The sequence below is a fragment of the Rhinoraja longicauda genome, chromosome 11 (assembly GCF_053455715.1).
Source record: "Rhinoraja longicauda isolate Sanriku21f chromosome 11, sRhiLon1.1, whole genome shotgun sequence".
NCBI classification, from domain to species: Eukaryota; Metazoa; Chordata; class Chondrichthyes; order Rajiformes; family Arhynchobatidae; genus Rhinoraja; species Rhinoraja longicauda.
Window position 1 is genome coordinate 26367755 of NC_135963.1, and position 26657 is coordinate 26394411.

Sequence of the window (26657 nt, forward strand, 5' to 3'; positions counted from 1 at the left end):
CAAATAGCACACAAACCTTCCATTGTTCAATAATAATGTCTGATCTCTTTCAAACTCAATGGTAATGTGTGAATTTAAATTAACTGGTGGGCAGCAGATTTATGATGCCCCAAAGTATATGTGGGCAAGTGGGGAGAGGTAAGGAATGGATTGAAGAACGCTGAGCAGGAATGTATTGGATAATCAAATCTAGAGGTGATAAAGATAAAGGTGAGCATTTGAACAGTCTAGAGTCTTCAGCTGCTGAACATTGAGACACAGTCTGGTGGCGACACCCCTCAAACAAGGAAATAAATATTACCCCACGAGTGGCAAGGGTGTTTTGCTTTGTGTACATAGGTGCAAACACTATTGAGTATGAAACAAATGAATATGTAGACGCTGAGAATGTCTGTAGAGTTTTTGCACAGTTTTTGTTTTACCTTTATATTTTTTATTCTGCATAAAGTTTATTTTTGGGAAAAATTGTTTCATCTACACATCAGTTTACACTAAGTAATGTTGAAGAGTTGTAAATTGTTAGTCTTGAAACTTAACTTGAGGTTTCAAACTGATCATCGTAAACCACAGGAAAAAAACATGTATAGCGTTAACTCAGGAATAAAGACAGAAACGCTGGAAAAATCCAGCAAATCGGCGAGCATCGGTCAAAAGTTGGAGAGACAAAAAACTGCAGATGCGGAAATCTTGAGTAAAACAAAGTGATGGAGTAACTCAACAGGTCAGGCAGCATCTCTGGAGGACATAGATAGGCGACATTTCAGGCAGGGACCCTTCGTCAGACTAATTAGAGGGGGGGGGGGCTTGAAAAGAGGTAGGGGCAGGCCAAAACCTGGCAAATGATAAATGGATTCAGGCAAGGGGAGTTTATTTGGCTGATGCATGAACAAAGGCTAGAGATGAAAAGGGGATAAGTGTGTCAGATAAGCTGGGAAGAGCAGTAAAATGTAAAGCCAGAGGAAAAGTTAGTTTTTGATTGAAGACATTTACTCCTGGCGAAACAGTCTTTAAAATAATCAATTTACAGCAAAATTAACAACAGGGACAAAACAGAACAAAATCCAAATTATAACACCAGTTTCAAAATCTCCTTAAATTCCAAAACTGACAAATTGGTTTTATCGGTTGTCAGGGACCATTTAATCAAAGTGCATCATATGCATTGGGGAGACTTGTGCCCCTCCCCCCGGCACCCAGAATACATTGCTGCAACCCAGCTGATCGGAATGGCGGGAGAATGTAGCGATGTTTGCCCAATGTAGTCAAGGCGGCGAGTGGTACTTTCTCATGTTACAACGCATTGAACTGCTTTTAACTTTTTAATAACAAGATTATTTTTTTAAACTTTATACACAGTCGAGTGGAAATTCGATTTGAAGTAAAGCCCTCTTTCTAAAGGAGATCATTAGCGTCTCTCTGCGTAGTTAATGTGAATTTTGATGTATCGACAATCTGAAGTTTACCTGAAATGAGCAAATATACTCTCAGGCTCAGAGTGCGCGAAAGACGACGATACAATTGGCAAAGGAAATGTGTTCGTGTGAATCGTAAACTGCAGGATTTGGTTTATGAGTGAGTAAACGCTGCTGCACACACTCTTCACCCTGTATTAAATGCGGCGGTTCTGTATTCAGGGAGCAGAGAAGCAGATGACTGGGATTTTTAGTACCGAGGACATGGCTCTACGGTCGTCGATTATACCTATCATAGGGCAGTTGGTAAGATTAGAGACAGTACATAACAAAAACAGGTCTTTGCCCCCATAAATCTAACTTCGAGTTTATACTTCGCACCATTCTCTTCACACCCCCTTTCTATTGATTCCATCCGTTTTTTTCCCACATACACTTGTCTAGTTTCTGTTTAAATTGGGTTACCGCTTAATATATCTGTGGTGACTGTGGGTACCATATTTACAGTGTTTTTGGGTCGAAACATTTCTGCAGAATTCATTTTTGGTTGCATCGGGCCTCTTCTATTTAACTACGCCTGTCACTGTCACTGATCAAATCGGTAGATCTGGAAACCAATGTGATGAGATGGACACGTTCTTTGACTCCCAGGGTATTTTGTTTAGAGTTAGTTTAAGTACCATCTTGTTCCAAAATCATGAATTATTTTGTTTATGTAACCCACACTACATCCAGCACATTTTGTGGCAAAATATTCGGTATGAACGTTTGACTGGACACTGACAATTAAACCAATACACTTTGTCGTTAACTGTAAACCCATTAGTAAAGAAGAAACCGCATTTACAACACAGAATTTTGTATTTTAGACATTTTAACTTTTATATTGATGAAGGTGTTGATTCATTGAGTTGTGTTCCCCATTCATTAGCTACTACCTTGTACCATTATTCATGTATAGCTCTTTGTAATATGACATGGTTACAGATAGTGGTTCTTCTAGGAACTTCAATCGATCAGCAAACCCAGCACATATTAGGAATTAAATCAGGGAATTTCCTGGTCTGTGAATTTCAACAACCAAAATTAACTGAAAATTTAATATCTCATCCAAGCTATATCTTCTGTTGTTACACCTTTAACATTTTTAGTTCCAGCACATGAGCCATCAACTGCCCACATGGGAAAACTGAATTAGTTTAGATTAGCAATCCAGCGTGGAAATAGGGCCTTCTGCCCACTAAGTTTGCGCCGGCCGACCAGTGCGTACACTAACACTATCATACACACTAGACCTAATTAACAATTTTTACTGAAGCCAATTAACCTACAAACCTATGTCTTTGGTGTGTGGGAGGAAACCAGAGCTCCCCACGAAAACCCACGTGGTGTCAGGGAGAACGTACAAACACTATCCTCACAGCAGTTGTAGTCAGGTTTGAATCCAGCTCTCTGGCGTTGTAAGGCAGCAACTACCGCTGTGCCGCCCCTAATTCTGATGTGTTCTGCTGAACTAAAAATAATACCAGCGAGACTTCACACCTTTTAGAATTACAGAGCCCAAAGTATAATTAGTCAGGAAAAAAATATTACAAGGACATGATCAAGCCATAGTATTAGAAAACGGGTGTAAGGATCGCAAGCTGAAAGCAGCAAATAATCAGTTATAACGGACTCCTTCACCCCAAGTGTGTGAAGGAGAGATATAGGAGGTCCTTCCTTCCCGCTGCTGTGAGACTGCACAACCAGCACTGCTCCCAGCCGACGAGTCAACAGTAACAGTTAAGGAATACACAGTAAACTGATGACAATTTATCCTTGTCTTTACTGCTGTAACACTGTAAATTTCCCTGGTGTGGGACAAATAAAGGAATATATTATTATTATTATTATCATTATTGTTAGCTTCAGTAGTGCTACATTCTTCACGAGGCAGTGGTTTACTACTGAAACCTGAAAACAGTAAAAAATAATAAGTAAAAGCGTTGCCAGTAGACAATTAGCCTCCAAAGAGATGCCTACACCTTCTCTGGGCAGGTGTGATGTTCTATTATTGGCCTCCCGAGTCATCTTGGGACCAATTAGTGATTTTCTGTGAAAGAATGTCCCTGAACTGAGGAATTGGCAATGGTAATTTCACACACAATTCTGGTGTCCTAAAAGGTATGAATTTATACCAGCAATTTCTCTTCCCTGACTATTCCAGTCAAGAAATACTTGGCTATATTCTTTGGGTGAAATTTGATGTATGATTTTCAATATAATTTTAAAAATCAGCATTTCAGTTTAGAGAAGTTCTACAGGTTGAGCAAATTTAACGTTAAAAACGTGTAAGTGTAGAAACCAAATTTTCTAACCTACTGGAATGGTTTCTTGTAGTGAGGATGTTTAAGAAAATATTTGAATTTTACAGCTGCTTTACAACCTTGGGGGTTTGCCACAGATCTTTACAACCAGTTTTGTGTTTTAATATTACAGTCTAACCTCGTTATTATGGATCTCTTTCCTCTTTGTAACAGATTTTGGTTATAGAGGATGAAATCTGTTGTAACCGAGGCATCCATTCGTATCGGGATCAAAGGACCGATTTTTTAAATCTCTTTCATGATGAAACTTGATCTTCTTTATCTAATTGCAATGTTTAAAGTATCATGTTTTTTGTGTCACTTCCTGTTTATTGTGTCTTGTTTAGTGTGTGATTATTGACTATTTTTCCAATACAGTACATATTTACCCCCCCTTACTTGGTTATATCGGCCAATCGGCAATAACGGGCACCATAGCCTCTCTCTCCCCATGGTTCGTTGTAACGAGGGTTATCTATATAAGCTCTACTGTAATGTAGAAATTGTGGCTGCTAATCTGTACAGTAAAATCTTGGACCAACTCTGGTGAAATACAGCAAGCTAAGTATTGGTCAGGACTCTGGGGCCAATGATTGCTCTTCAAAGAATATAACAGAGAGAGAGATTGTTGTGACTTGTGAATTAAGATATTCAGAGGAAAAGGACGTTATTCATTAAGAGAAATGGACAATGCCTTGGAGATCTCGATAGAATCTCAATACTTAAAGTACATCAAGTTTATATATTTGAAACACAAAGACCATAATAAGCCCATTAACTACAGTTGATGCAATCTACTTAGCTTTTACTATTTTGTGTGTAGTCAGGCAACTTTCCAGACTTATTTACAATGGGAGCTCGCTGTAGCTTCTAAGACACCCCTGAATATGTAAAACAATAACTGCAGATGCTGGTACAAATCGAAGGTATTTATTCACAATGCTGGAGTAACTCAGCAGGTCAGGCAGCATCTCAGGAGAGAAGGAATGGGCGACGTTTCGGGTCGAGACCCTTCTCAACCCGAAACGTCACCCATTCCTTCTCTCCTGAGATGCTGCCTGGCCTGCTGAGTTACTCCAGCATTTTGTGAATAAATACCTGAATATGTAAACACCTTTGTGACAAAATAATTCAAAGAAGCTTCTGGGAATGGAGCCCAGACACCCAAAATATGCCTCTTTTACAGTGTTGAGGGGTGGCTCCCAGGATATACAAATAACAGAATGTTGAATGACCAAATAAACTGAGCATTCAATGGCAAGGATATACCTTCAAGGATATGTTAATGGCTGTCATTGGCTGCATAATGTATTTCCTGATCTCATCATGGTTTCAATGAGGTACACATTCAGCATCCGTCCTCAATTGAACATTACGTATCCAATGATTGGTTTCAGTAGCTTTAAAGTATCCTTGAGCTTTAAAGTGTACTAGTGAATGCGAATACTCAAGAAGTTGCAACTGGTTTACCAAAAAAAGACACCCGAGTGCTGGAGTAGACACAAAGTGCAGGAGCAACTCAGCCAGTCAGGCAGCATCTCCAGAGAAAAAGGATGGGTGACGTTTTGGGTCAGAATCCTTTTCCAGACTGAGTCACCCATCCTTTTTCCCCAGAGATGCTGCCTGACCCGTTGAATTACTCCAACAGTTGTGTCTATCTTCGGTATAAACTGGCATCTGCATCTGCTATCCTACACAAAATGCTGGAGTAACTCAGCGTGTCAGGCAGCATCTCTGGAGGACCCATCTTCAAACTGATTTTAGTAGGGAGACGAAATCTGGAAAAGAAGTAGGGGCGGGACAAAGCCTGGGAAGTGATCGGTGGATGCAGGTTAGGAGATGGGCGGACAAAAGGTGGAGATGAAAAGGAGTGTCAGATAAGGAGAGGAAAGGAGTGAAATGTAAAGCCATAGGGGGAAAGGATAATGTTTCCCTGGTCCTTGCCTTTCTCCTAAATAATCTCTGTATCTAATACATCATTCTTTGACATTTCCTCCATCTTCAACGTGATCCCGCCATCAGCCACATCTTCCATTCCCACCTCTTTATGCTTTCCGTAGAGACTACTCCTCCCAAGATACTTGCCCCTGCAACCACAGGAGATGTAACGCCTGTCCCTGCGCCAACTTGCTCACATCCATCCAGGGACCCTCAGCAGCCCTGCCAGGTAAGACAGGGGTTCACATGCACCACCTCTCACCTCTTCTACTGCATTTGGTGCTCCTAATGTGACCTCCTTGACATCGGGGAGAATAAGCAGAGACTAGGCGCTTGATTCTCCTAGGACTGCTGGATCTCCTGGTTGCCAACCATTTTAACACTCTGTTCTTCATTGACCTTTCTGTCGTGGGTCAACTGCATTGCCAGAGTGATGCCACACACAAACTGGAGGAACATGCTTCGTATTTCACTTGGGTAACTTACAACCCAACGGCATGAACATTGAATACTCCAATTTTACATAACACACCCCCCCCCCCCCTCCTCATTTCCCCTTCTCTCTCCTGTGTCCCGTCTTGGTGTGCACACACTTCACCCACCCCACGTTCCTTTCTCCCACATGTCACACTCATCTGTATCAATCTAACACTTGCCAGGCTTTGTTCCTCCCCAAGCTCTATTCAGCCTTCTCCCCTACTACAATCGGTTTGAAGAGGGGTTTTCCGGAGATGCTACCTGAGCCGCTGAGTTACTCCAATACTTTGTGTTTTCTCAAGTGAATTGGAATTATTTTTTTTAATCAATGGTCTGGTGGTTTTATGCCCGCCATTGCTGGTACTATCTTCTAATTTCAAAATTAATTCAAGTGCAGGAAAATAATAGTAACATATTGTGTCAGAATGTAAGATGTAATTAAATAGATAATTCTAAAATCTTTAATAATTAGCATGCTATGAAGTAGCAGTGAAGCATTACATCAATTGGAACTACAGAAGAGATTTTCTGGAGATTTGATGTTTGTAAAAAAAAATATGAATCATTAAAAGTTAGCAGATAATGTTTTCCACACATCTAAAGTATGTATTTTTTTCTTTAGAGCTATTCAGATCGAACATGTAGGAACTTCCTTCAGTTATTGCATCAAAATTGAAGATTTTGTTTTAATTCAGAGTGATGATGAGGATCGTCCATATGTAGCCAAGCTACTTAAATTGTATGAGGATGGTAAGGATATGTTTCATTGTGTAACCACTAATATGTTTACGCTGGATTAAAAAGCCATCACGTAACGTTTTTGCACTTAATATTAAATACATTACCTGTGTATCAAATGTTAACTTCACAAATGTCCGTGAATACGTTTTGACTTGTGCTGTCTAAACCCAGAAGGCTGCAATCGTCCAGCTTTTATTCCTGTACTAAACGTTATGCTGTGCTGTTGAAAATGTGTACATATCATGTTTATGATATTATGTCAATAAACTACCGACAAAGAGAATAATTATCAACATGGAAAGTAAGTATATAATTTTATGCGAGTATAGTGTGGTATTGTGCATCTTCAATTTAAAATTTTCTCCATGTTTTAAGGTATAATTTGATGAAGCTAAGCTTGTTGTTTTCCATACATTTCATAAGTTATGACAAGTTTTTTCACCTCATCAGGTACACAACAACCTCCTACTAAGCAGGCAATTGTCCAGTGGCTTATTCGTTTTGAGGAAATACCCAAAACAAAGCAGAAGCTATTGGGAAGAGAAGCCAATCCTAATGAGATCTTCTTGTATGAAGCCTCTGACTGTGATAATCAGATCAATGTTGAAACCATTCTTAAGCATGTAAAGGTAAGACTAGAGTGCACAATTTTACCAACCTTGGATTTCTTTGTTTGTGTTGCGTGATCAGACGTGCTTCACCTTTGGACCTAAAGCTAAACAATATTTTGCCTGTCTTTCAACAAGCACCAGATGATGAATTGTAGGTGTGTTCTGCTAGCTACCATTTGCAAGTCTACTTGTCAAATATGTCTACTTGTCAAATATGTCTTCTTTGCTTTCTTTTGTATATTTTTGTTTGATATTAGTGTCTAATGATAACCATAACATCAAACTTTCTAATAAATATTGTATTTAAATTTTTTAAAATCAAGATACTGGAGTAATTCATCGGGTCAAACGGTAGTTTTGAAGGACATGGATAAGTGACGATTCAGGTCTGGACCAGACTGATTGTAGTGGGGGGTGGGGGGGGTTACAGATGGGGGACTAGGTTGATTGGCAGATCGGTGGACAAAGGTTAGGGATAAAAAGAGAGAATAAAAAGAGAGTGTAAGAGAAAGAAGAGGAGTGAAGTGTGAAGTCAGATGGAGGGATAAAGGTGGTGGGGGAAAGGGGGGATAGTGAGAGAAATGGTTACACAACGTGTGGGACACAGAATGGAGAGGATTAAGGAGGTTGGATTGTTACCTAAAATTGAAGAATTCTGTGTACATACCATTGGTTTGTAAGCTACTCAAGTGGAATATGAAGTGCTGTTCCTCCAGTTTGTGTGTGACCTTACTCTGGCAATGGAGGCCAAGGACAGAAAGGTCAGCATGGATAGGGAGATTTAAAGTATTTGGCAAACAGGAGATCGAGCAGGCCATAACGGCGTGTTTGGCAGTTTTTCTGAAGTTTTTACCTTGTAGTACTTGTTTACTAATTATTGGTGGGAACTGCCATTTTAAACCACTGTTGATCTTGTTATGAAGATATTTGCAAGTCCTGTCAGGGAATGAGTTCCAGTGTTTTGCCTTATTGGTTTTGAATAATATAGATATATGCCTAACTCAGTTTTTGACAGAGGAGAATGTGAAGGTGATGACATGCCAACCTTGCCCCTCTAGGTGACAGATGGCATGGCTTCAGGAGGTACTAATATTGATAGAGCCTTGCAAGTTGGATGGTAAAAAAAGCAGCTGCATTATGTTGGTTGTAAAGACTGAATATTCTAGATGTGAATGTGGTGATGGTCAAATGGTAGCCTTTTCCTTTATCTTTTTCAAGTTGTGTTCATCCAAGCAAATGGAGAATATTCCATTGCATTCCTGACTTGTGTTTGCAGTAGCTAAAGGGCATTGGGAGATGGGGGGTTGGGGAGAGAATTGGGAGTGAATGAATTGCTGCAAAATAACTGGACTCAACTCTCTTGTAACCAAGGTATTTGAGGTTGAGAATAAAATATCCTGTTCATCAATGCCTGTCAGGAAGCTCTCATGATAGCAATGATATTGCATGTCCAGGGGAGGTGATATTTGCTATGTCAGGCTGCTGCTCAGACGAGAGCTCGACGTTCCAACACCATCATCCCCTCCAAACTTACCTTCAAACTCTGAGAATGGGTTCTCAGGTCACCTTTGTGTAATTTGATCTCTGACTTCCTCATCAGCAGACTACAACCAGCACAATTCCCAACAACAGTTCCACCTCAATAACCATTAACACAGGTGCACCTCAGAGCTGTGTGTTCAGTCCCATGCTCCTTTAGTCATCTATGCACTTTGGTTGCACTATGTATTTTGGTTTTTGCATTATTATATACTAGACCAAGTGTTGGGCCCATTCCTCATAGAGGGAGGACAGGGAAGGGTAGAGGGTGCCACTTACCTCGGTGGGCCCATTCCTCGTAGGGTTTCCATAGTGGCCTGGGAAAAGCGTGTTTTTTCTTTAAAATAAATTGCTTTAAAAAATAAAAATAAATGAATCTCAATGAAATAAAGATCCTATGTAAAATAAAGAGGCCGAGATGTATCCAAGGACTTTTCCAAAAATTATTTTTGATTTTACAGGCTTGTTAAGCAGTAGCAATTAAGAATGTCGTTGTTCTGCTGTTGGCACATATGGCAATTAAACATGCTTGACTTGTCAGCCTGAGCCTGATTATAATGCATACTTCTTCACAGGGGCACGGTCTGCTTTATCTGTGCGGTGAATGGGAATCAAATATCCTGCTCATCAATGCCCCTCAGGAAGCTCACATGATAGTAATGGCATTGCATGTCCAGGGGAGGTGATGTTTGCTATGCAGCCTGATTATAATGCAGACTTCCTCACAGGGGCACGGTCTGCTTTATTTGTGCGGTGAGTCGAGAAGCCCTGTAAACATTTCCATGTTTGACTTGTGGGCAACATTCCCACAAATGGGTCAAGAAGACACAATCATGTATTGTTGATCCTTGGAAAAGTGTGCGTAGGCTTTTCAAATAGTGATAGCTCTGCGCTTTGATACTTTATCGCTGATCTAAGAGTGGTGGAACATTTTGCATATACTAAATACATCTGTGGAAAGAAAAATGTGTTAATTCTGTTTTTGGAATTCTTGCGACGTGAAATAGTAGTTCTATTTCTCTTGCCATGGATGCTGCGTGGTCTGATGAATATATGTAGCATTTTTTTAAATTCGATCCTTATGAAAGTAATGTAAATTCTATTTTTTAGGTAATTCAGATTGCTCCAGATGAACCATTTCCTCCTTCCCAGCCAGGTGATGATGCTTTCTTTGTTAAATTGAACTGGGATGGAAAGAGTTTTAACAAGCTACCTAGATATGTATTCTCTGGGAAGGCCATCAATTCATCTGAGCCTTTAAATGATCATAAAAGCTTGGATTCTTTGCCCAGGCACGCACAGAAATCTGATGTGAATTCTTACCCAAACCCGGTGGATGTTAATTGCAAGTCTCAAAGAGATTCTGTGAAGAACACTGCCAAATGCACTTTCCAAAGTAAGAAGAGTACTGAAATCACAAAGAAGCAAAGCAGTAACTCCATGCTTATGAAGAATCCTTTGCACAATGGTAAGTAAGAATTTGGTCAGTTGTAAGAAAGAGTTAAATACGTTACTTAGCCCTCATAATTTAGAACTTACCTCAGGAACATGGTTCCCCTGTTTCTCGTAAGAAATAATCTTTTTACGTAGACTTTCAGAGAAGCTTGCTGCTTATCTTTGATTCAACAAGATCTTTTATAAATTGCAGGTAATTTAAATATTTATTTTATGTTGTAGATTTCAAGAAATTATCAAGAAGGAAGCAAGTGGATATTTTGTCTGAACTCCTTGATGATGATGATGATGATGATGGCGATGATGATGGCGATGATGATGGCGATGATGGCGATGATGAAGAGGATTCTTCTCGAAAACGTCATCAAGTGGAGAAGAGGCCACGGGCTGTAAAACGCAGAGTAGATTTCAATGACATTTCAGATAATCATTCACCTTCTAAAGGATTGCAGAGTCAGACGAAGATAAATAATTTGATTTCACCTGATGTGCACAATAGAAGGGCAATGAAAAATCGAATTGTCTCCTTGCAATTATCTCCCAATGTTAAAAATTCAAAAACTATTCAGCAAGACTCGAAACCACATGTACGCAATGCAAGGGCAATGAAAAATCAAGTTGTTTCTTTGCAATTATCTCCGATTGTTAAAAATTCAAGAACAATTCAACAAGGCTCAAGTCCACCTGGAAATAATGGAGAAATCATTGATATCAAAGGGTAGGTTGCACAATCTGGAGGCACAAGACTGCATTTGCTAAAATCTGGAAGAACTTAGGGGGGTCAAGCTACTCTGGAGCCTCCTGAGATGCTGTTCAAACTTCCGAGTTCCTCCAGCAGATTGCTTGTTACTATCGGATGCACTATATATTGATCTTTATGGCACAGAGTTATTTTGTGAGTGGGTTGGGAAATATACATTGACGTGCAGCAAATTAAACTATAGTTTCATATTTGTTCCTTAAGAAGAGAATATGCTGAAACTATTCGAATCGGTGATAAGCTGCTAAGTGAAAAGCCAACTTAACTTTTCAGTTTCAAAGGTTATTTAACCTGAAATATTTTTCTATCCACTGATGCTGTGTGGATATTTCTAACATTATGTTTTATTAATAGAGATGTCTGCTTTGATCCTAACCTTTTTATCTCATTCCTATTGCCTCCACAAGCAGTTTTTGCCATTCCCATGCTAGCGATCTTGGCTGAATAGTGCTTGCCATCCTATATTTGAAATTTTGGTCACAGATTAATGTCCATTGACATTTGCTTAGAATTTTCTTACTGGAATGCATGTTGTAAATCAGTTGATAGTTTCTGGCTTCCAATTATAATTCGAAAGTCTATAATAAATTGTCAGTGTTTGTCAGTTTAAAAATAGTGTTTTCACCAAAGGATGATGTGTAACATTTCGAATTTTTGTGCAGATGCAAGAGTGCACCAGCAACAAGAAAATAGTGGTTTAGGATTACAGATGAAAGTCTATTGATAATAGAAGCAATGATAGCATCATATTGTTCATTGGCCAAACTCTCTGCTTTTAATAATGTGCACCTCAATAGATAATGAGGCTGCACCATTCACTGATTATGATCTGCGTCCAATCCTTTTAAATTATCTTCTGAGAGTCCGGCTCTGCCCAGTATTAATAGCTTGACCTATCAACAAGATAAACAACACCTATTGACACATACAGAATGAAGAATTTTCAGCACTTGTAGCAAGTAGTGCAACTCTCCTAACATGACTATTGTAAATCTAGAGTAGGAACACGTTTTCTTCCAGAGCCCGGCAATTACTACACATTTTACGGTAGAGTCATAGAGTAGTACAACAAGGTTGTCTTATCTACAAGTTAATAGGCCTTTTTGGCCCACTAATTCCACAGTGACCATCAAGCACCCATTTACACCTATTCCACACCAATTTCTTTTTTTAATTTGAAGTCCCAAAATAGTTTTATGATAGTCTTGTCTTACTTTATTACAGATCAAAAAGAATGAAAAGCCAGATGGACAATATTCAAGATACTCCAAGGTCTTGTCGCAAGTCTGTAAGAGGGTGTTCAACTGACAATAAGAATTACTATGAGTAAGATTTCCTGATCTTGGTCGAGATTCCCTTTCCATGTCAAAATTAATTGCTGTATATGCTCTACAACATTGATAGTGATCTTGATTTCTCAATGAAGTGAAGTTTATTTTCAAAACCATAAGGCATTGCTCATATTTGCCTTGATAATCTTTAAGCCACCCATTCACTGTCCTCGTAAATCTAAACTTTGAATGGAATAATAGGATTTCATCATAAATTGAAATTATTTCTGAAGCTATTAAAAGCATGTGATGTTGTAATATGGATGGCAAAAATGGACGAGGGTGATAATATTAGAAGAGCTATGTTAATGGAGTATGAAATCACAATAGTCTTAAACTAATTACTTTTTTACCTGTTTCAGTGTACTTTCTGTTCATCTTTATTGCATATTCATAATATTTGTGGATTTCCTTAGGTGCCAGTTTATAACTTGTATATGATAATAAGGACTTTACCCACTCTAATTTTTGTTTAGCTTTCCTGAAGAGATAACAAAATTTGGTAATATACTGTAGTTATTACTCTGTTCTCTGCAGCTTTAGCACAATGTGCATTCTTTAATCCTTGATTAATTTAAAGTATGTGTATGTGTCATTGTTTTTCTTTTTGAAGAAGTTATTACTTCATGTATTTCTACTTCTAACCGCTGAGCACTTAATATTGCAAATTAAGTTTCATTAATGGAGAAAGGTGTTTATAGCAAATTTATTTGTAGTCAAATATCTTAATTTTTGTTTATAGAAGTGAGCAGGAGGATGAAGAGTCTGAAGGTCAATTCATTTTGGACCATGAGACAGGCAGTGAAAGCAGTGTGGACGAGGAGCAAGATGATGATGATGATTCAGAATTCAGGAGGAAATGTGCAAAGAAAATATCGAAGTCCACAGCAAAGTTATCTGAAAAGACATCGGCAAAACGGGTATGTAACAATGAAAGACCTAACGAGACGGTACCGGGCATATCTTGACTTTATATTAATTTTGTCTTGAATTATTTTCAAATTAAATCAAAGTAAATAAATTGTTACCTTTTGTAATATGTGTTGCAGTTAATTATAGTCAACTGAGTTCTCAAACAGTCTCATCATATCATATCATATATCTACAGTCCCAACTGTTTAAGTAGGATTGCATGCAGTGCTTCCCAAAAGGGTTATTGTAATTCATTTTTAATCCAAGTGGCTATTCATATGACTTTGATATTGTATAACTGCTCTGGGATGTGCAGAGCAGTTAAATTATATTATCAATTAATATTTTTTGATACATTTTGATACATACATTTTTTGAAAAACATTCTAATATTTTTAGAATGTCTTTTTTTTTTTTTAAAGCTTTGGTGAAATCCACCTTAACCTGCACTAGATACTTTGTTTAACAAAGCAATGCTCCTCAAGATGAAAAATAATTTTCCTCTTTATAGCAAATTATTTGCAGTTAATATATTATTGGCGTTTTAAATGCATGAATGGTCACCTATTCAAGTGAGTAGTAAAGCTGTCCACAGTTGCATCTGCAGATTTTTTTCATTTTGGATTATTTTTATTTCCCTTCTAAAACATTTGTCAGCCTGGAGCAAGAACACCTAGAACTCCACGGACACCCTCCCATCCAAGTCCTTATATTCCATGGAGAAGCCAGCTGGCTAAAAAGCCAGTCAGTGTGTTGGAGGAAGCCAGGGCAAGGTAAGGAGTACAAGTATTTTTGTTGATATCTTTAGAGGAATAAGGCCTTGTAAAAATACAAGGATTGGAACTCTTAAAAAAATATTAGATATGGGAAACTGCAGATGATGGAATCTTGAGCCGAAAACAAAGTGCTGGTGGAACTCAGCGGGTCAGGCAGCATCTGTGAAGGGAATGGGCAGGCAACGCTTTGGGTCGGTACCCTTTTTCAGTCTACGGATTAGGGGGGAGAAAACTGGAAAATAGAGGTGGGGTGTGGGTCAAGGCTTGGTAAGTGATATGTGGATACAGGTGGGGAGGGGTGGATTGGTTGGCAGATGGGTGGCGATAGACGATGGCTGGAGCTGAAAAGGAGACCAAAGGTGTTACATGGAAAGAACTGGAGGAATGAAATGTAAAGCCAGAGGAAAGGATAAGGATGGAGGGGGCGGTGTGGAATTTAAAAGGAAAATATGGGACTCTGGGAAGGATGATGATTATACAGTGGATGGGGAAAGGAGCAGTATAACAAGGGTAGAGATGGTGGGAGAAATATGTGCACTGGGGTAGAGAAGGCAGGGGAAAGTGATTTTAGAGAGTCTTACTTGAAATAGGAGAATTAAATGTTTACGAGACCGTGGACCTATTGGGTCCAAACCTCTCCTGCATTGGTGCAGTACCCTCTCCTCCCCTCTCCCCTCCCCCATCCCCTTCAAAGCTATCCAAGCAGAAAATGAGGTACTATTCTTCCAGTTTGCATGTAAGGTTGTGTTGCTAATGGAGGGGGCAAGGACAGAAAGGTCTTGCATGGGAAGGGGAGTTAAAATTATTAACGACCGTTAAACTGATCCAGCAGGCCTTGGCAGATTGAATGGAAGTGTTCAGTGAAATGGCTGCCCTCTTTCCGCTTGGTTTCACCAATTGTAAAGGAGGCCACATCAGGAACACCAAATGAAATAGATGAAGTTTGAAGAGGTACAGGTGAGCCTCTTTCTCACCTGGAAGAGCTCCCGAGATCCTGCATGTTAGTGAGATAAGGTGTAGGACCTGCTGCTACATCTCCTGTAGTTGCAGGGAATGCTCCTGGGAAGAAGGTGAGTTGGGTGGGAAGGGATGAGTGAACCAATCCTTGCTCTGTCTGCGGGGTGGGGGCAAGGGAGTTGGAGTGAGAACAGAACTGCAGGGCACACAGACACTACTGGTGTGGACCCCATCCACAATAGCAGGGGGGAAACCATGTTTACTGAAGAAGAAAAAACCCATCTCAGATGTCCTGGAGTGGAAAGCTTCATCTTGGGAGCAGATGCTGTGGAGGCAGAGAAATTCAGAGTGAGGGATGGCGTCCTTGCAAGAGGCAGTGTTGGAGGAGGTGTAGTCAAGGTATCCGTGGGGATTAGTGAGATTGTAGTGGATGTCAGTCAATAGTCTGACTCCTGTGATTGAGTCAGAGAGCTCAGGAAAGGGGAGAGAGTCAACATGTCAAAGTTGGGGAACTATGCACGTACTTCTAAATCCCTCTGCGCCATAACACTCCCCAGGGCCTTACCCAACATGTTGCCTATATTTTCTGTGATGTGGCTAACAAAGTATTTCAATACATTTTCTATCCTTTAGTTGCCATTATAATCCATAATCCTTTAATCCCAGATGCTAAAATGAAGACGCTTTTAAAATATTGGGCAGAGCTGTTGTGATAAGTAATTGAGTGTTAAAATATTCCAGGCATGGGTGTCAGAGGAGAAAGCTGGTCAATTTCCAATTCTTGCATTGTCACCTTTTGTAAATGAAGACCATTTGTTATGCTCTTATTGATTTTTTTTCTTCTGATTTGCTTGCTTTATTTTAAGGTTGCACGTGTCTGCAGTCCCAGAATCTCTACCCTGCAGAGAGCAAGAGTTTCAAGACATTTACAATTTTGTGGAGAGCAAACTTATTGATGGTACTGGAGGGTATGGAACATTTACTCTTATTGAGACTAGGTTTCCTACCTTTCTCTTATTTTGGTTCTCTCATCGCCTTCCCCTGTATCAATCTGGCAGTTATAGGCTTTGGATTTTTGCCTCAGTTGTTGTGAATATTTTAATCCCAGATGCAGAAATAATTTTTGTCCTTGATATTTTGGGTGTTTCATCCAACGGAGTAAGACCAATTAATCAGATGACAGTGGGTGCTTGGTGATAATTGGTAGGAAGTTTATTTGCCCATATTTGGCCTGGCACCACGAGACCAGCTGGCATTGGGGACCACATTCTCCAGAATGTTCATTGTTTACTATGTTCTCTGGTAATCTATCCTGCTGATCAAACAAGACATAATTGGGCACTTTGACAAAACAGACATGAACCATTTTGAGTGACTGTGTTAGCGTGGTGCTATTCTGGTTGTGGAACTTCTCCCAATTTTACAAAATCCCCCAATATTTACAATTACTACAGTGTGGGGAATGAGCAGCAATTGTGTTTGATTCCAGCACATAAAGTCTTTAGATCATTCCAATGTATTGTTCTGAATTACTAATCCAGTATCTTAATTACTATTGAATAGAAAAGAGTTTCTATATACTGAATAGAAAAAAAGGTTAGAGTCAGCATGCCCATGAAAGGGTAAGAGGCAAAATAGTAAGTTTAGGGAACTCTGGATAACGAAAGATATTGAAGGTTGATCAAGGAAAAAGAAGGAAGTATATCAGATATAGGAAATATTATCAAATGAGTCACTTGATGTTTCCTAAGAATAAGTTAGGACGACAGCAACTTTGGCAAGTAGGATTAAGAAGAATCCTAAAACCATTCATGAGGATATTAGAAGCAGATGAGTAAGGAAGAAATGAGTTCCCTAGGGGAACAGAGAGATAATCTATGTATGGAGCCAGAGGATATGAGCAAAATCCAAAATGAATACTTCTCATTGGTATTTGCCAGGGAGATGAGGTCAATTAAGGGATGGGTATGCTGATCTTCTGGAGCATATCTGTAACAGGAAGGAGGAAATATTGGACCACATTGGGGTCAATAAATCCATGGGGCTGATGGGATCTATTCTAGAATGCTAATGAAGCACAGGCACAAATTGCTGGGTTCTGAAGAGAATGTTTACACCTTTGTTTGCTATAGTTGATACTGGAGGGTAGCTAATACCCCTGGTAAACCTGCAAATTACAGGCCGATGAGACTTGCATTACTGGTGTGGAAATTATTGGAGACATTTCTGAGGGGGGTGATTTATGTTCACTTGGACAGGCAGGGATTGTTTAGGAGGAGCCAGATTGGTTTTGTGCAGGAGAAGATCATGTCCCACACGTTTGAATTTTTTGAGAAAGTAACCAAGGAAATAAATACGTAACCATAATATGAAGTCTTGCACATCTTCATATGTTGCATAACAGCTCAGAATTCAATTTGTTTAATATCCAGTTTGGTGGTTCCGATTTATGGATCGGGAAAATGTGTTAATAAATTTTAACCTTCGCAGATGTATGTATATTTCTGGAGTGCCAGGAACAGGAAAAACTGCAACAGTACATGAGGTGATGAAGTGTCTTCAGCATGCAGCAAATCAGGAAAACCTCCCGTCCTTCCAGTATGTAGAAATTAATGGAATGAAGCTTACAGACCCTCACCAATGCTACGTTCAAATATTGAAGGTAAACATTTAATTTTAGGACCAATGTGTAATCCGTATTGTTAAGCTTAATAACAAAATGCATTGAGTCTGAAGAGAGAATCACTCATTATATAGTACCCTAGTTTTTCCCAATATCATTTATCAACTTACTGCCACCTCCCAAATGCCACTCCACCCTCCAGCACTCGGGAATTGCCTGTGAATCTTCTGCATAGACAGGTAGTTCCTTACCATCTCATCTGTGAGGCGGCATCTTTGACAACCAAACATCCCTCAGTATTATGCAAAAGTATCAGATAAGGATACTGAACATCACGAATGGAAATTAAAACCCCAACCATCTGAATTGACTGCAGTGATCAGGTTATTTCAGCTTCCATGAGAGGCTGAACATGCATTGCTTAAGTTTTACACTGTTCATTCCCATCATAAGACAATTTAAAATTATCAGACTGTTTAAGACATAAATACGTCTTATTCGGTAAATTAGTGGCAACTTGGCCCAGTTGGAAGTCCAAACCAGAAGGTTATTTTAACCCTATAAAAAGAAACTCGCAAGCATTACTGAGGGAGTATTTTGCAGTACTATTGAAGTATTGATCCAAAGATATAGGTGTATGAAAGTTTCCACGTTACAAAAGAGTTCTTTTGCCGTTTCTGCAAACATTTTTCTTCAACCAAGACCATCTGAAGAGAACTGTTCTTTAATGTAAGATATAATATCTATCTGTAATTCTATTTAAAAAATTGATAACTGGAATGAATTCTATCTTTGTAAGCAGATATCACAGTTTTATCCTCCATTTGCTAGTTTTTGACAGGGCAGAAAGCCACTGCAGACCATGCTGCTGCATTACTGGAGAAGCGATTTGGTACACCAGCGCCAAAAAGGGAGTCCACAGTGTTACTGGTTGACGAGGTGAGGATCTTCTGCATTTGCATTCAAAAGTGTCTTGCAAATGTAGAGTGAACTGGGAGCTGACAAGAATGTAGAAACAAGGAACTGCGTGCGGATGCTGGTTTATATATTTTTCAAAAAGACACAGTGCTAGGCTAACTCAGCAGGCCAGACAGTATCCCTGGAGAACATGGAAAGATGGCTTTTCGGTTTGGGACCCTTCTTTGCTAGTGTTTGCTAGTGCTGTCGGGGAGGATTTAAACTAATGTGGCAGGGGGATGGGAGCAGGAGCAGAGAGACAGAGGGGTGTAAAATGAGGGTAGAAGCAACAGGTAGCAAGGTGAAAAGTAAAAGTGTCAGGCAGACAAATCCAGGGCAAAAATCAAAAAGGGCCACTTTTCAACATAATTGTATAAGGGGTAAGAGAGTTGTAAAAACAAACCTGAAGGCTTTGTGTCTCAATGCAAGGAGTATACGTAATAAGGTGGATGAATTAAATGTGGAGATAGTTATTAATGATTATGATATAGTTGGGATTACGGAGACATGGCTTCAGGGTGACCAAGGCTGAGAGCTCAACATCCAGGGATATTTTATATTCAGGCGGGATAGACAGAAAGGAAAAGGAGGTGGGGTAGCGTTACTGGTTAGAGAGGAGATTAAAGCAGTGGAAAGGAAGGACATTAGCTTGGAGGAAGTGGAATCGATATGGGTAGAGCTACGAAACACTAAGGGGCAGAAAACGCTAGTGGGAGTTGTGTACAGGCCACCTAACAGCAGTAGTGAGGTTGGGAATGGCATCAAGCAGGAAATTAGAAATGCATGCACTAAAGGTGCAGCAGTTATAATGGGTGACTTCAATCTACATATAGATTGGGTGAACCAAACTGGCAGGGGTGCTGAGGAAGAGGATTTCTTGGAATGTTTGAGAGATGGTTTTCTAAACCAACATGTCGAGGAACCAACGAGAGAACAGGCCATTCTAGACTGGGTATTGAGTAATGAGGAAGGGTTAGTTAGCAGTCTTGTGCGAGGCCCCTTGGGCAAGAGTGATCATAATATGGTAGAGTTCTTCATTAGGATGGAGAGTGACAAAGTTGATACAGAAACAAGTGTTCTGAACTTAAAGAAAGGTAACTTTGAGGGTATGAGGCGTGAATTGTCCAAGATAGACTGGCGATTGATGCTGAAAGGGTTGACGGTGGACATGCAATGGAAGGCATTTAAAGGTCGCATGGATGAACTACAACAAGTGTTCATCCCAGTTTGGCAAAAGAACAAACCAGGAAAGGTAGTGCATCCGTGGCTAACAAGGGAAATCAAGGATAGTATTAAAACAAAAGATGAAGCATACAGATTAGCCAGAAAAAGTAGCATACCAGAGGACTGGGAGAAATTCAGAGTCCAGCAGAGGAGGACAAAGGGCTTAATTAGGAAAGGGAAAATAGATTATGAGGGAAAACTGGCAAGGAACATAAAAACTGACTGCAAAAGCTTTTATAGATATGTCAAGAGAAAAAGATTAGTTAAGACAAATGTAGGTCCCTTGCAGTCGGAAACGGGTGGATTGATCATAGGGAATAAGGAGATGGCTGACCAATTGAACAAATACTTTGGTTCTGTCTTCACTAAGGAAGACATAAACCGTCTGCCAGAAATAGCGGGGGACCGGGGGTCTAATGAGATGGAGGAACTGAGGGAAATCCAGGTTAGTCGGGAAGTGGTGTTAGGTAAATTAAATGGTTTAAAGGCAGATAAATCCCCAGGGCCAGATAGGCTGCATCCCAGAGTGCTTAAGGAAGTAGCCTCAGAAATAGTGGATGCATTAGTGATAATTTTTCAAAACTCTTTAGATTCTGGAGTAGTTCCTGAGGACTGGAGGGTAGCTAATGTAACCCCACTTTTTAAAAAGGGAGGGAGAGAGAAAACGGGGAATTATAGACCAGTTAGCCTAACATCGGTAGTGGGGAAAATGCTAGAGTCAGTTATTAAAGATGTGATAGCATCACATTTGGAAAGTGGTGAAATCATCGGACAAAGTCAGCATGGATTTACCAAAGGCAAATCATGTCTGACGAATCTTATAGAATTTTTCGAGGATGTAACTAGTAGAGTGGATAAGGGAGAACCAGTCGATGTGTTATATCTGGACTTTCAGAAGGCCTTCGACAAGGTCCCACATAGGAGATTGGTGTACAAACTTAAAGCACACGGTATTGAGGGTTCAGTGTTGAGGTGGATAGAAAATTGGTTGGTGGACAGGAAGCAAAGAGTAGGAATAAACGGGTCCTTTTCGGAATGGCAGGCAGTGACTAGTGGGGTACCGCAAGGCTCAGTGCTGGGACCCCAGTTATTTACAGTGTATATTAATGATTTGGACGAGGGAATTGAATGCAACATCTCTAAGTTTGCGGATGACACGAAGCTGGGTGGCAGTGTTAGCTGCGAGGAGGGTGCTAGGAGGCTGCAGAGTGACTTGGATAGATTAGGCGAGTGGGCAAATGCATGGCAGATGCAATATAATGTGGATAAATGTGAGGTTATCCACTTTGGCGGCAAAAACAGGTAAGCAGAGTATTACCTGAATGGTGACCGATTGGGAGAAGGGGAGATGCAACGTGACCTGGGTGTCATGGTGCACCAGTCATTGAAAGCAAGCATGCAGGTGCAGCAGGCAGTGAAGAAAGTGAATGGTATGTTGGCATTCATAGCAAGAGGATTTGAGTTTAGGAGCAGGGAGGTTCTGCTGCAGTTGTACAGGGCCTTGGTGAGACCGCACCTGGAGTATTGTGTGCAGTTTTGGTCTCCTAACCTGAGGAAAGACGTTCTTGCCTTAGAGGAAGTACAGAGAAGGTTCACCAGATTGATCCCTGGGATGGCGGGACTTTCATATGAGGAAAGACTGGATAGACTGGGCTTGTACTCGCTGGAATTTAGAAGACTGAGGGGGATCTTATAGAAACATATAAAATTCTTAAGGGGTTGGAGAGGCTAGATGTGGGAAGATTGTTCCCGATGTTGGGGGAGTCCAGAACCAGGGGTCACAGCTTAAGGATAAGGGGGAAGTCTTTTAGGACCGAGATGAGAAAACATTTCTTCACACAGAGAGTGGTGAGTCTGTGGAATTCTCTGCCACAGAAGGTAGTTGAGGCCAGTTCATTGGCTATATTTAAGAGGGAGTTAGATGTGGCCCTTTTTGCTAAAGGGATCAGGGGGTATGGAGTGAAGGCAGGTACAGGCTACTGAGCTGGATGATCAGCCATGATCATATTGAATGGCGATGCAGGCTCGAAGGGCCGAATGGCCTACTCCTGCACCTATTTGCTATGTTTCTATGTTTAGACTGACAAAAATGGTTCCTTCGGATTGCTGAAAAGGGAAAGGAAGGGATGTTGTGTTCCTTGGTGGTATCTTATTGAAGATGGTGGGAATTATGGAGAATGATATTTATACTTGGAGAATAGTGGACTGGAAGATGTGGTCAAGGGGAAACCAATTACTTGCTGAAGGTGACCTCGCTTGCACTAATACCACAAGCCAACTCTTTGTTTTGTGTTCCTCTTAGCTTGATCTTTTGTGGACCCGGAAACAGAACATTATGTACAATCTGTTTGACTGGCCCACACGAAGGCAGGCAAAATTAGTGGTTTTGGCAGTAGCTAATACAATGGATCTGCCAGAGAGGATCATGATGAACCGAGTGGCAAGCAGGCTGGTGAGTAAATATCACCATAGAAAGAAAAGTAATAAATGCTTCAATGCTAAGTTTTTAAGCAATTGTGAATTCAATCTTAATTTGCATACAAATAGCCTCTTCTTTGGTTTGCTTCCTTTTTCAGATACAAATTAAACTTCATTAATGGTTGGGATTACACCATTTTATTATATACTTTTAATGTGAAAATCAGTTTAATGGATGTAACTGATTAATTTATTTTCAAATACAGGGACTGACCAGAATGTCCTTTCAACCATACACTTACAAACAGTTGCAGCAAATCATTTCTTCCAGACTCAACCGATTGAAGGCTTTTGAGAATGATGCAATTCAGCTAGTGGGTAGAAAGGTGAGTGACATCTGGTTAAATAAAACTGGAAGGTAGTGAATATATGCAAAGTCGAACATTTTTTTAAACTTTCCAAGACATCAATGGAAATAGTGGGGATAGGGTGACAGTGTCGTAAAAATTAACAAAAATTGTTGGAAGAAAAAGGAACCTTATTTGATTTGAATATTACAATGGGAAAATTCGTAACTCTTTGTTTTACAGGTAGCAGCTCTGTCTGGTGATGCAAGACGTGCTCTAGACATTTGCAGAAGAGCCGCTGAAATATGCGAATATTCAGAGAATCAGAAACCTGCATCCAGCCTTGTAGGAATGCCTCATGTATTGCAAGCTCTTGATGAAATGTTTTCCTCTCCATACATAAATGCTATAAGGTCAATCATTAAATTTCTTATTTTTATCTTTGCTCTCTTGTAGTTAAGTTGAAATCTTTCGTATTTTAAATTGTAGTTTTATCACGAGGCCCTTATCCTAACCTGTCCTGAGTAAGTTCAGCCATCAGATTGCATTTTTCGTGCCTGTGCAGGAAAGGACTTTGGCAGGGGGTTGCCTGAACCTATTGTCCAATCTCTACATTGTGAAAATGATTGTACTTAAAAGGAACATGCTTGCAATATGTTTTCAGAGCTACAGAACTGAATATAAATATGTTTTTCCTCTGTCTAAGATATTTAAACGCTACCTTTTTCACCAAATTTTGGTCACTTGATCTAATTATTCTATATCCAAGTAGGTGTCAAAGTCTGCCTATGAAACTCCTAAAGATGCTAAAGGCACTGAATAAATTATGTTCTTGTTACACTCGAGCTCAACCACTGTCTTTTATACTTGGTCTGAAAATGTAAAGGAATTATGGATAAACTGCATACAATAGTTTTCCATCCCAGAACAAAAACAAAATGGCATTTCAAACCTAATGGTTAGGCTGGTTTATAAAAATTTTCACAATGGAAATTTGTGGAGTTTCTGCATTTGTGCAGCTTTGATCATTGTTATCAATGTGTTCCAAGTTACAGTGATATTCTATAACATTTTTATTTAGTTGAAAGATTAGATATTGATTTGAGAGATAGATCCAAATAAAAATGTGCAATTTATTTTATTTAATATGCTGCTATTTCCATCACAGGCATGCATCCGTCCAGGAACAAATTTTTATAAAAGCAGTGCTTGCTGAATTCCGAAGGCTCGGTTTGGAAGAAGCAACATTTCAACAGGTGATTATAAAACACTGTATAAAATTGTTACAACATTTTGCTGAGAAATGTTTGTTTGAGCTTGTTTTAAAAAAAACATGAATGGAAAGGAGCAAAAGAATACAGTCGACCATACATGCAAAGGTATCACAATCTATTAACATTCTGTAGATCTCTAATTCTTGGCAATCTCCAGAAATCCTTTTTAAAATAAAAAAAGAACATTTGTGTTTTTATTAACCATCCGGTAACATTATGCAGTTAATATAATCTTCTACTACATGAAAGAAGATGGTTGTCAAACCTGGAGCAAAATTGATCTGAATTTTGATAGTAACTATCATATATTCTCTATTGTTAGCATTTCTTAGCATGTGCCAGTGAGCTGTGAAATTCCATGGTGAAAACAGAAGTCCTGTTCTTGCTGGCAGGTTCTGCGAATAGTATCCCCACTATGCTCTACCATCAGACTTCCAAAGGAGTTCAATGGCAGAACAAGAGTTCACTAAGATTTCCCAACATTTATACTCTGATTCTGCTTGAGATTAAACCTGGCGTAAGATCCTTGAACTCATTCAGTTAAATAGAGATTGTAGCACGGTGGGGTAGAAAGATAAACTGGCTATTATTTCTGTTTCATTTAATGTTTAAATGTTTTCAAACTGGAGACAGAACTCTGCTTTTGTCCAAATGTTCCTTGGAGGTTATAAAACTTGTGGTCTGGTTCATTTATACCTCTCCTTAAAGTTGTTTAAGGCCCTGTTTCTTGTTCGGGCTGCTCATTTCTGGAATGCTATTTATCAGCAAATCGCAGAATAAAATTTACTTATTGTGGAAAAGGTTGACATGAACATTCTGTATTCATATTTTAGTTTTGTTTTAAAAGAAGAAATATTTTGATTTTGTTTAAAGGACCTTTTGCATTCAGGAGAATGTATGGATTGCACTTGGTTCAGAAACAATATACCTGCAAGGAAAGTTCTGTGTACCAAAATAGATTTATTGTTTTATTCCCAATCTCTTGGACAACTTGATCACTTTTAACTGTTTTGGATTTTTTTTTATAGAAAGTGTTGGGTAAGAACATTGAAATTGCTTTTGCAACATTCCTTACTTTGCTCAAATAAATTATGTTGAACCACCTGTTTGAAAAAGATGCATTTTGAATGCATTGAATTTAAGTTGTATAATCACTGCCTAACTAACGTTGGCTGGCCCTTGTGACAATAAGGGGATGGTTATAAATTTATAAATCAACCAAGTGCAACAGTGTTGAAATCATAATGTTTTATAGTTCAGTCATAGACTTGCAAACTGCGTTTCATATTTTGTATACAAATCTTATGAAGAATATTGATGGACTGAAATTGAAATTTAAAGCCTAGATAATACAGTGTTGGTAAATTAGTGTTTTGTCTTTCTAACAGCTCCCAACAAACCATTCTGGTTTGTACAAGGTAGAGCAAATTGACAATGTTGAAAGTACAAACTATTTTATAACCTTGTTCCATTTACCTTTTTTTGCAGATCTACCAACAGCACATTGGACTATGTAGGTTAGAAGGACTGCAGCCTCCAACAATCTCTGAAACTATGTTGGTTTGTACAAGACTTGGGGCTTGTCGACTCCTACTAGTTGAGTCTAGTAAAAATGATCTTCATTTGCGAGTTCGATTGAATGTTAGCCAGGATGATGTAATGTATGCTTTAAAAGAGGGCTAATTATAACGTAAATATTCAGTGTGATGAAATGTATGTTGCTATTTTAATGCTAATCCCTCACCAATATCAACATTTTAACAAATTTAGGTTTTCTGAAAATGTTTTAGCTAATTTATTTTAAGCTGTTTACTATAATAAATAAACTTCTAATTTGCTTTTTGTAATTATTCATTAAGTATAAAAAGGCTGCAAATATTAAAATTTAACTTTCAGATAAGAATACACATTGCTTCACTGTGTTTACTTCCCACAATGTACCCTATTCTTTAACCAAACAGACATGTGGCTTGGCCTGAGCTAGTTGCTAATACAGTGTGAAAACAACACTGTCTGATTTGGTTATTTAATTTTTATTTTGGCTACGCCAAGAGTGAGTAATCAAAAAGATGAACATTTTCTTTCAATGTTCCTCGACCACATTATTGCCTTTAGAATTCGTTTGTTGACTGTAAAGTTTAGTAGTTTAATCTTACCTGGTTGATGGCAATCGTGCCCATAAACAGGCTTATTAATAACTTAATGTGAAAATCGTTTAAAAATGCCTAATAGAAAGTGGGAAACAAGACAATCAACACAATCTACTTTTTGGTTAAAAAAAATTAACTTGTATGTAAACTGCTATCTTTCGTCAGCATTAAACATCAGTCAATGGCATATTTGTGTAACTGGCAATTATCCAAGTTGCAGACAACATGAATGGAAGACTACCAGTCTCCTAAGGGAACATCACTGAATAGACAGGGCAGTGCCAACAGTTAGTGAATGAGTTTCAACCCCTACCTAACACATTTATTTTGTGTACAAGAACTCTGTGTTACCTCTCCATTTCCACATTATCTTTCATTCAACATATTCATAATCAACCGCAGCCGAGTTT

At 39.2% G+C, this 26657-nt stretch overlaps 1 protein-coding gene across 1 annotated transcript; it reads left to right on the plus strand.

Annotated features, from left to right (window-relative positions):
* The first annotated feature begins 1227 nt into the window (after positions 1-1227).
* Positions 1228-25833, plus strand: orc1 (origin recognition complex, subunit 1). The gene is made up of 16 exons (XM_078407963.1): positions 1228-1572; positions 6795-6922; positions 7364-7542; positions 10174-10531; positions 10741-11236; positions 12503-12604; positions 13352-13529; positions 14179-14294; positions 16121-16222; positions 17745-17916; positions 18709-18816; positions 22361-22510; positions 22743-22862; positions 23067-23236; positions 23992-24079; positions 25586-25833. The coding sequence occupies exons 1-16, from the start codon at positions 1469-1471 to the stop codon at positions 25778-25780; spliced, it is 2766 nt and encodes a 921-aa protein (XP_078264089.1). The 5' UTR covers positions 1228-1468; the 3' UTR covers positions 25781-25833.
* The last annotated feature ends 824 nt before the right edge of the window (positions 25834-26657 follow it).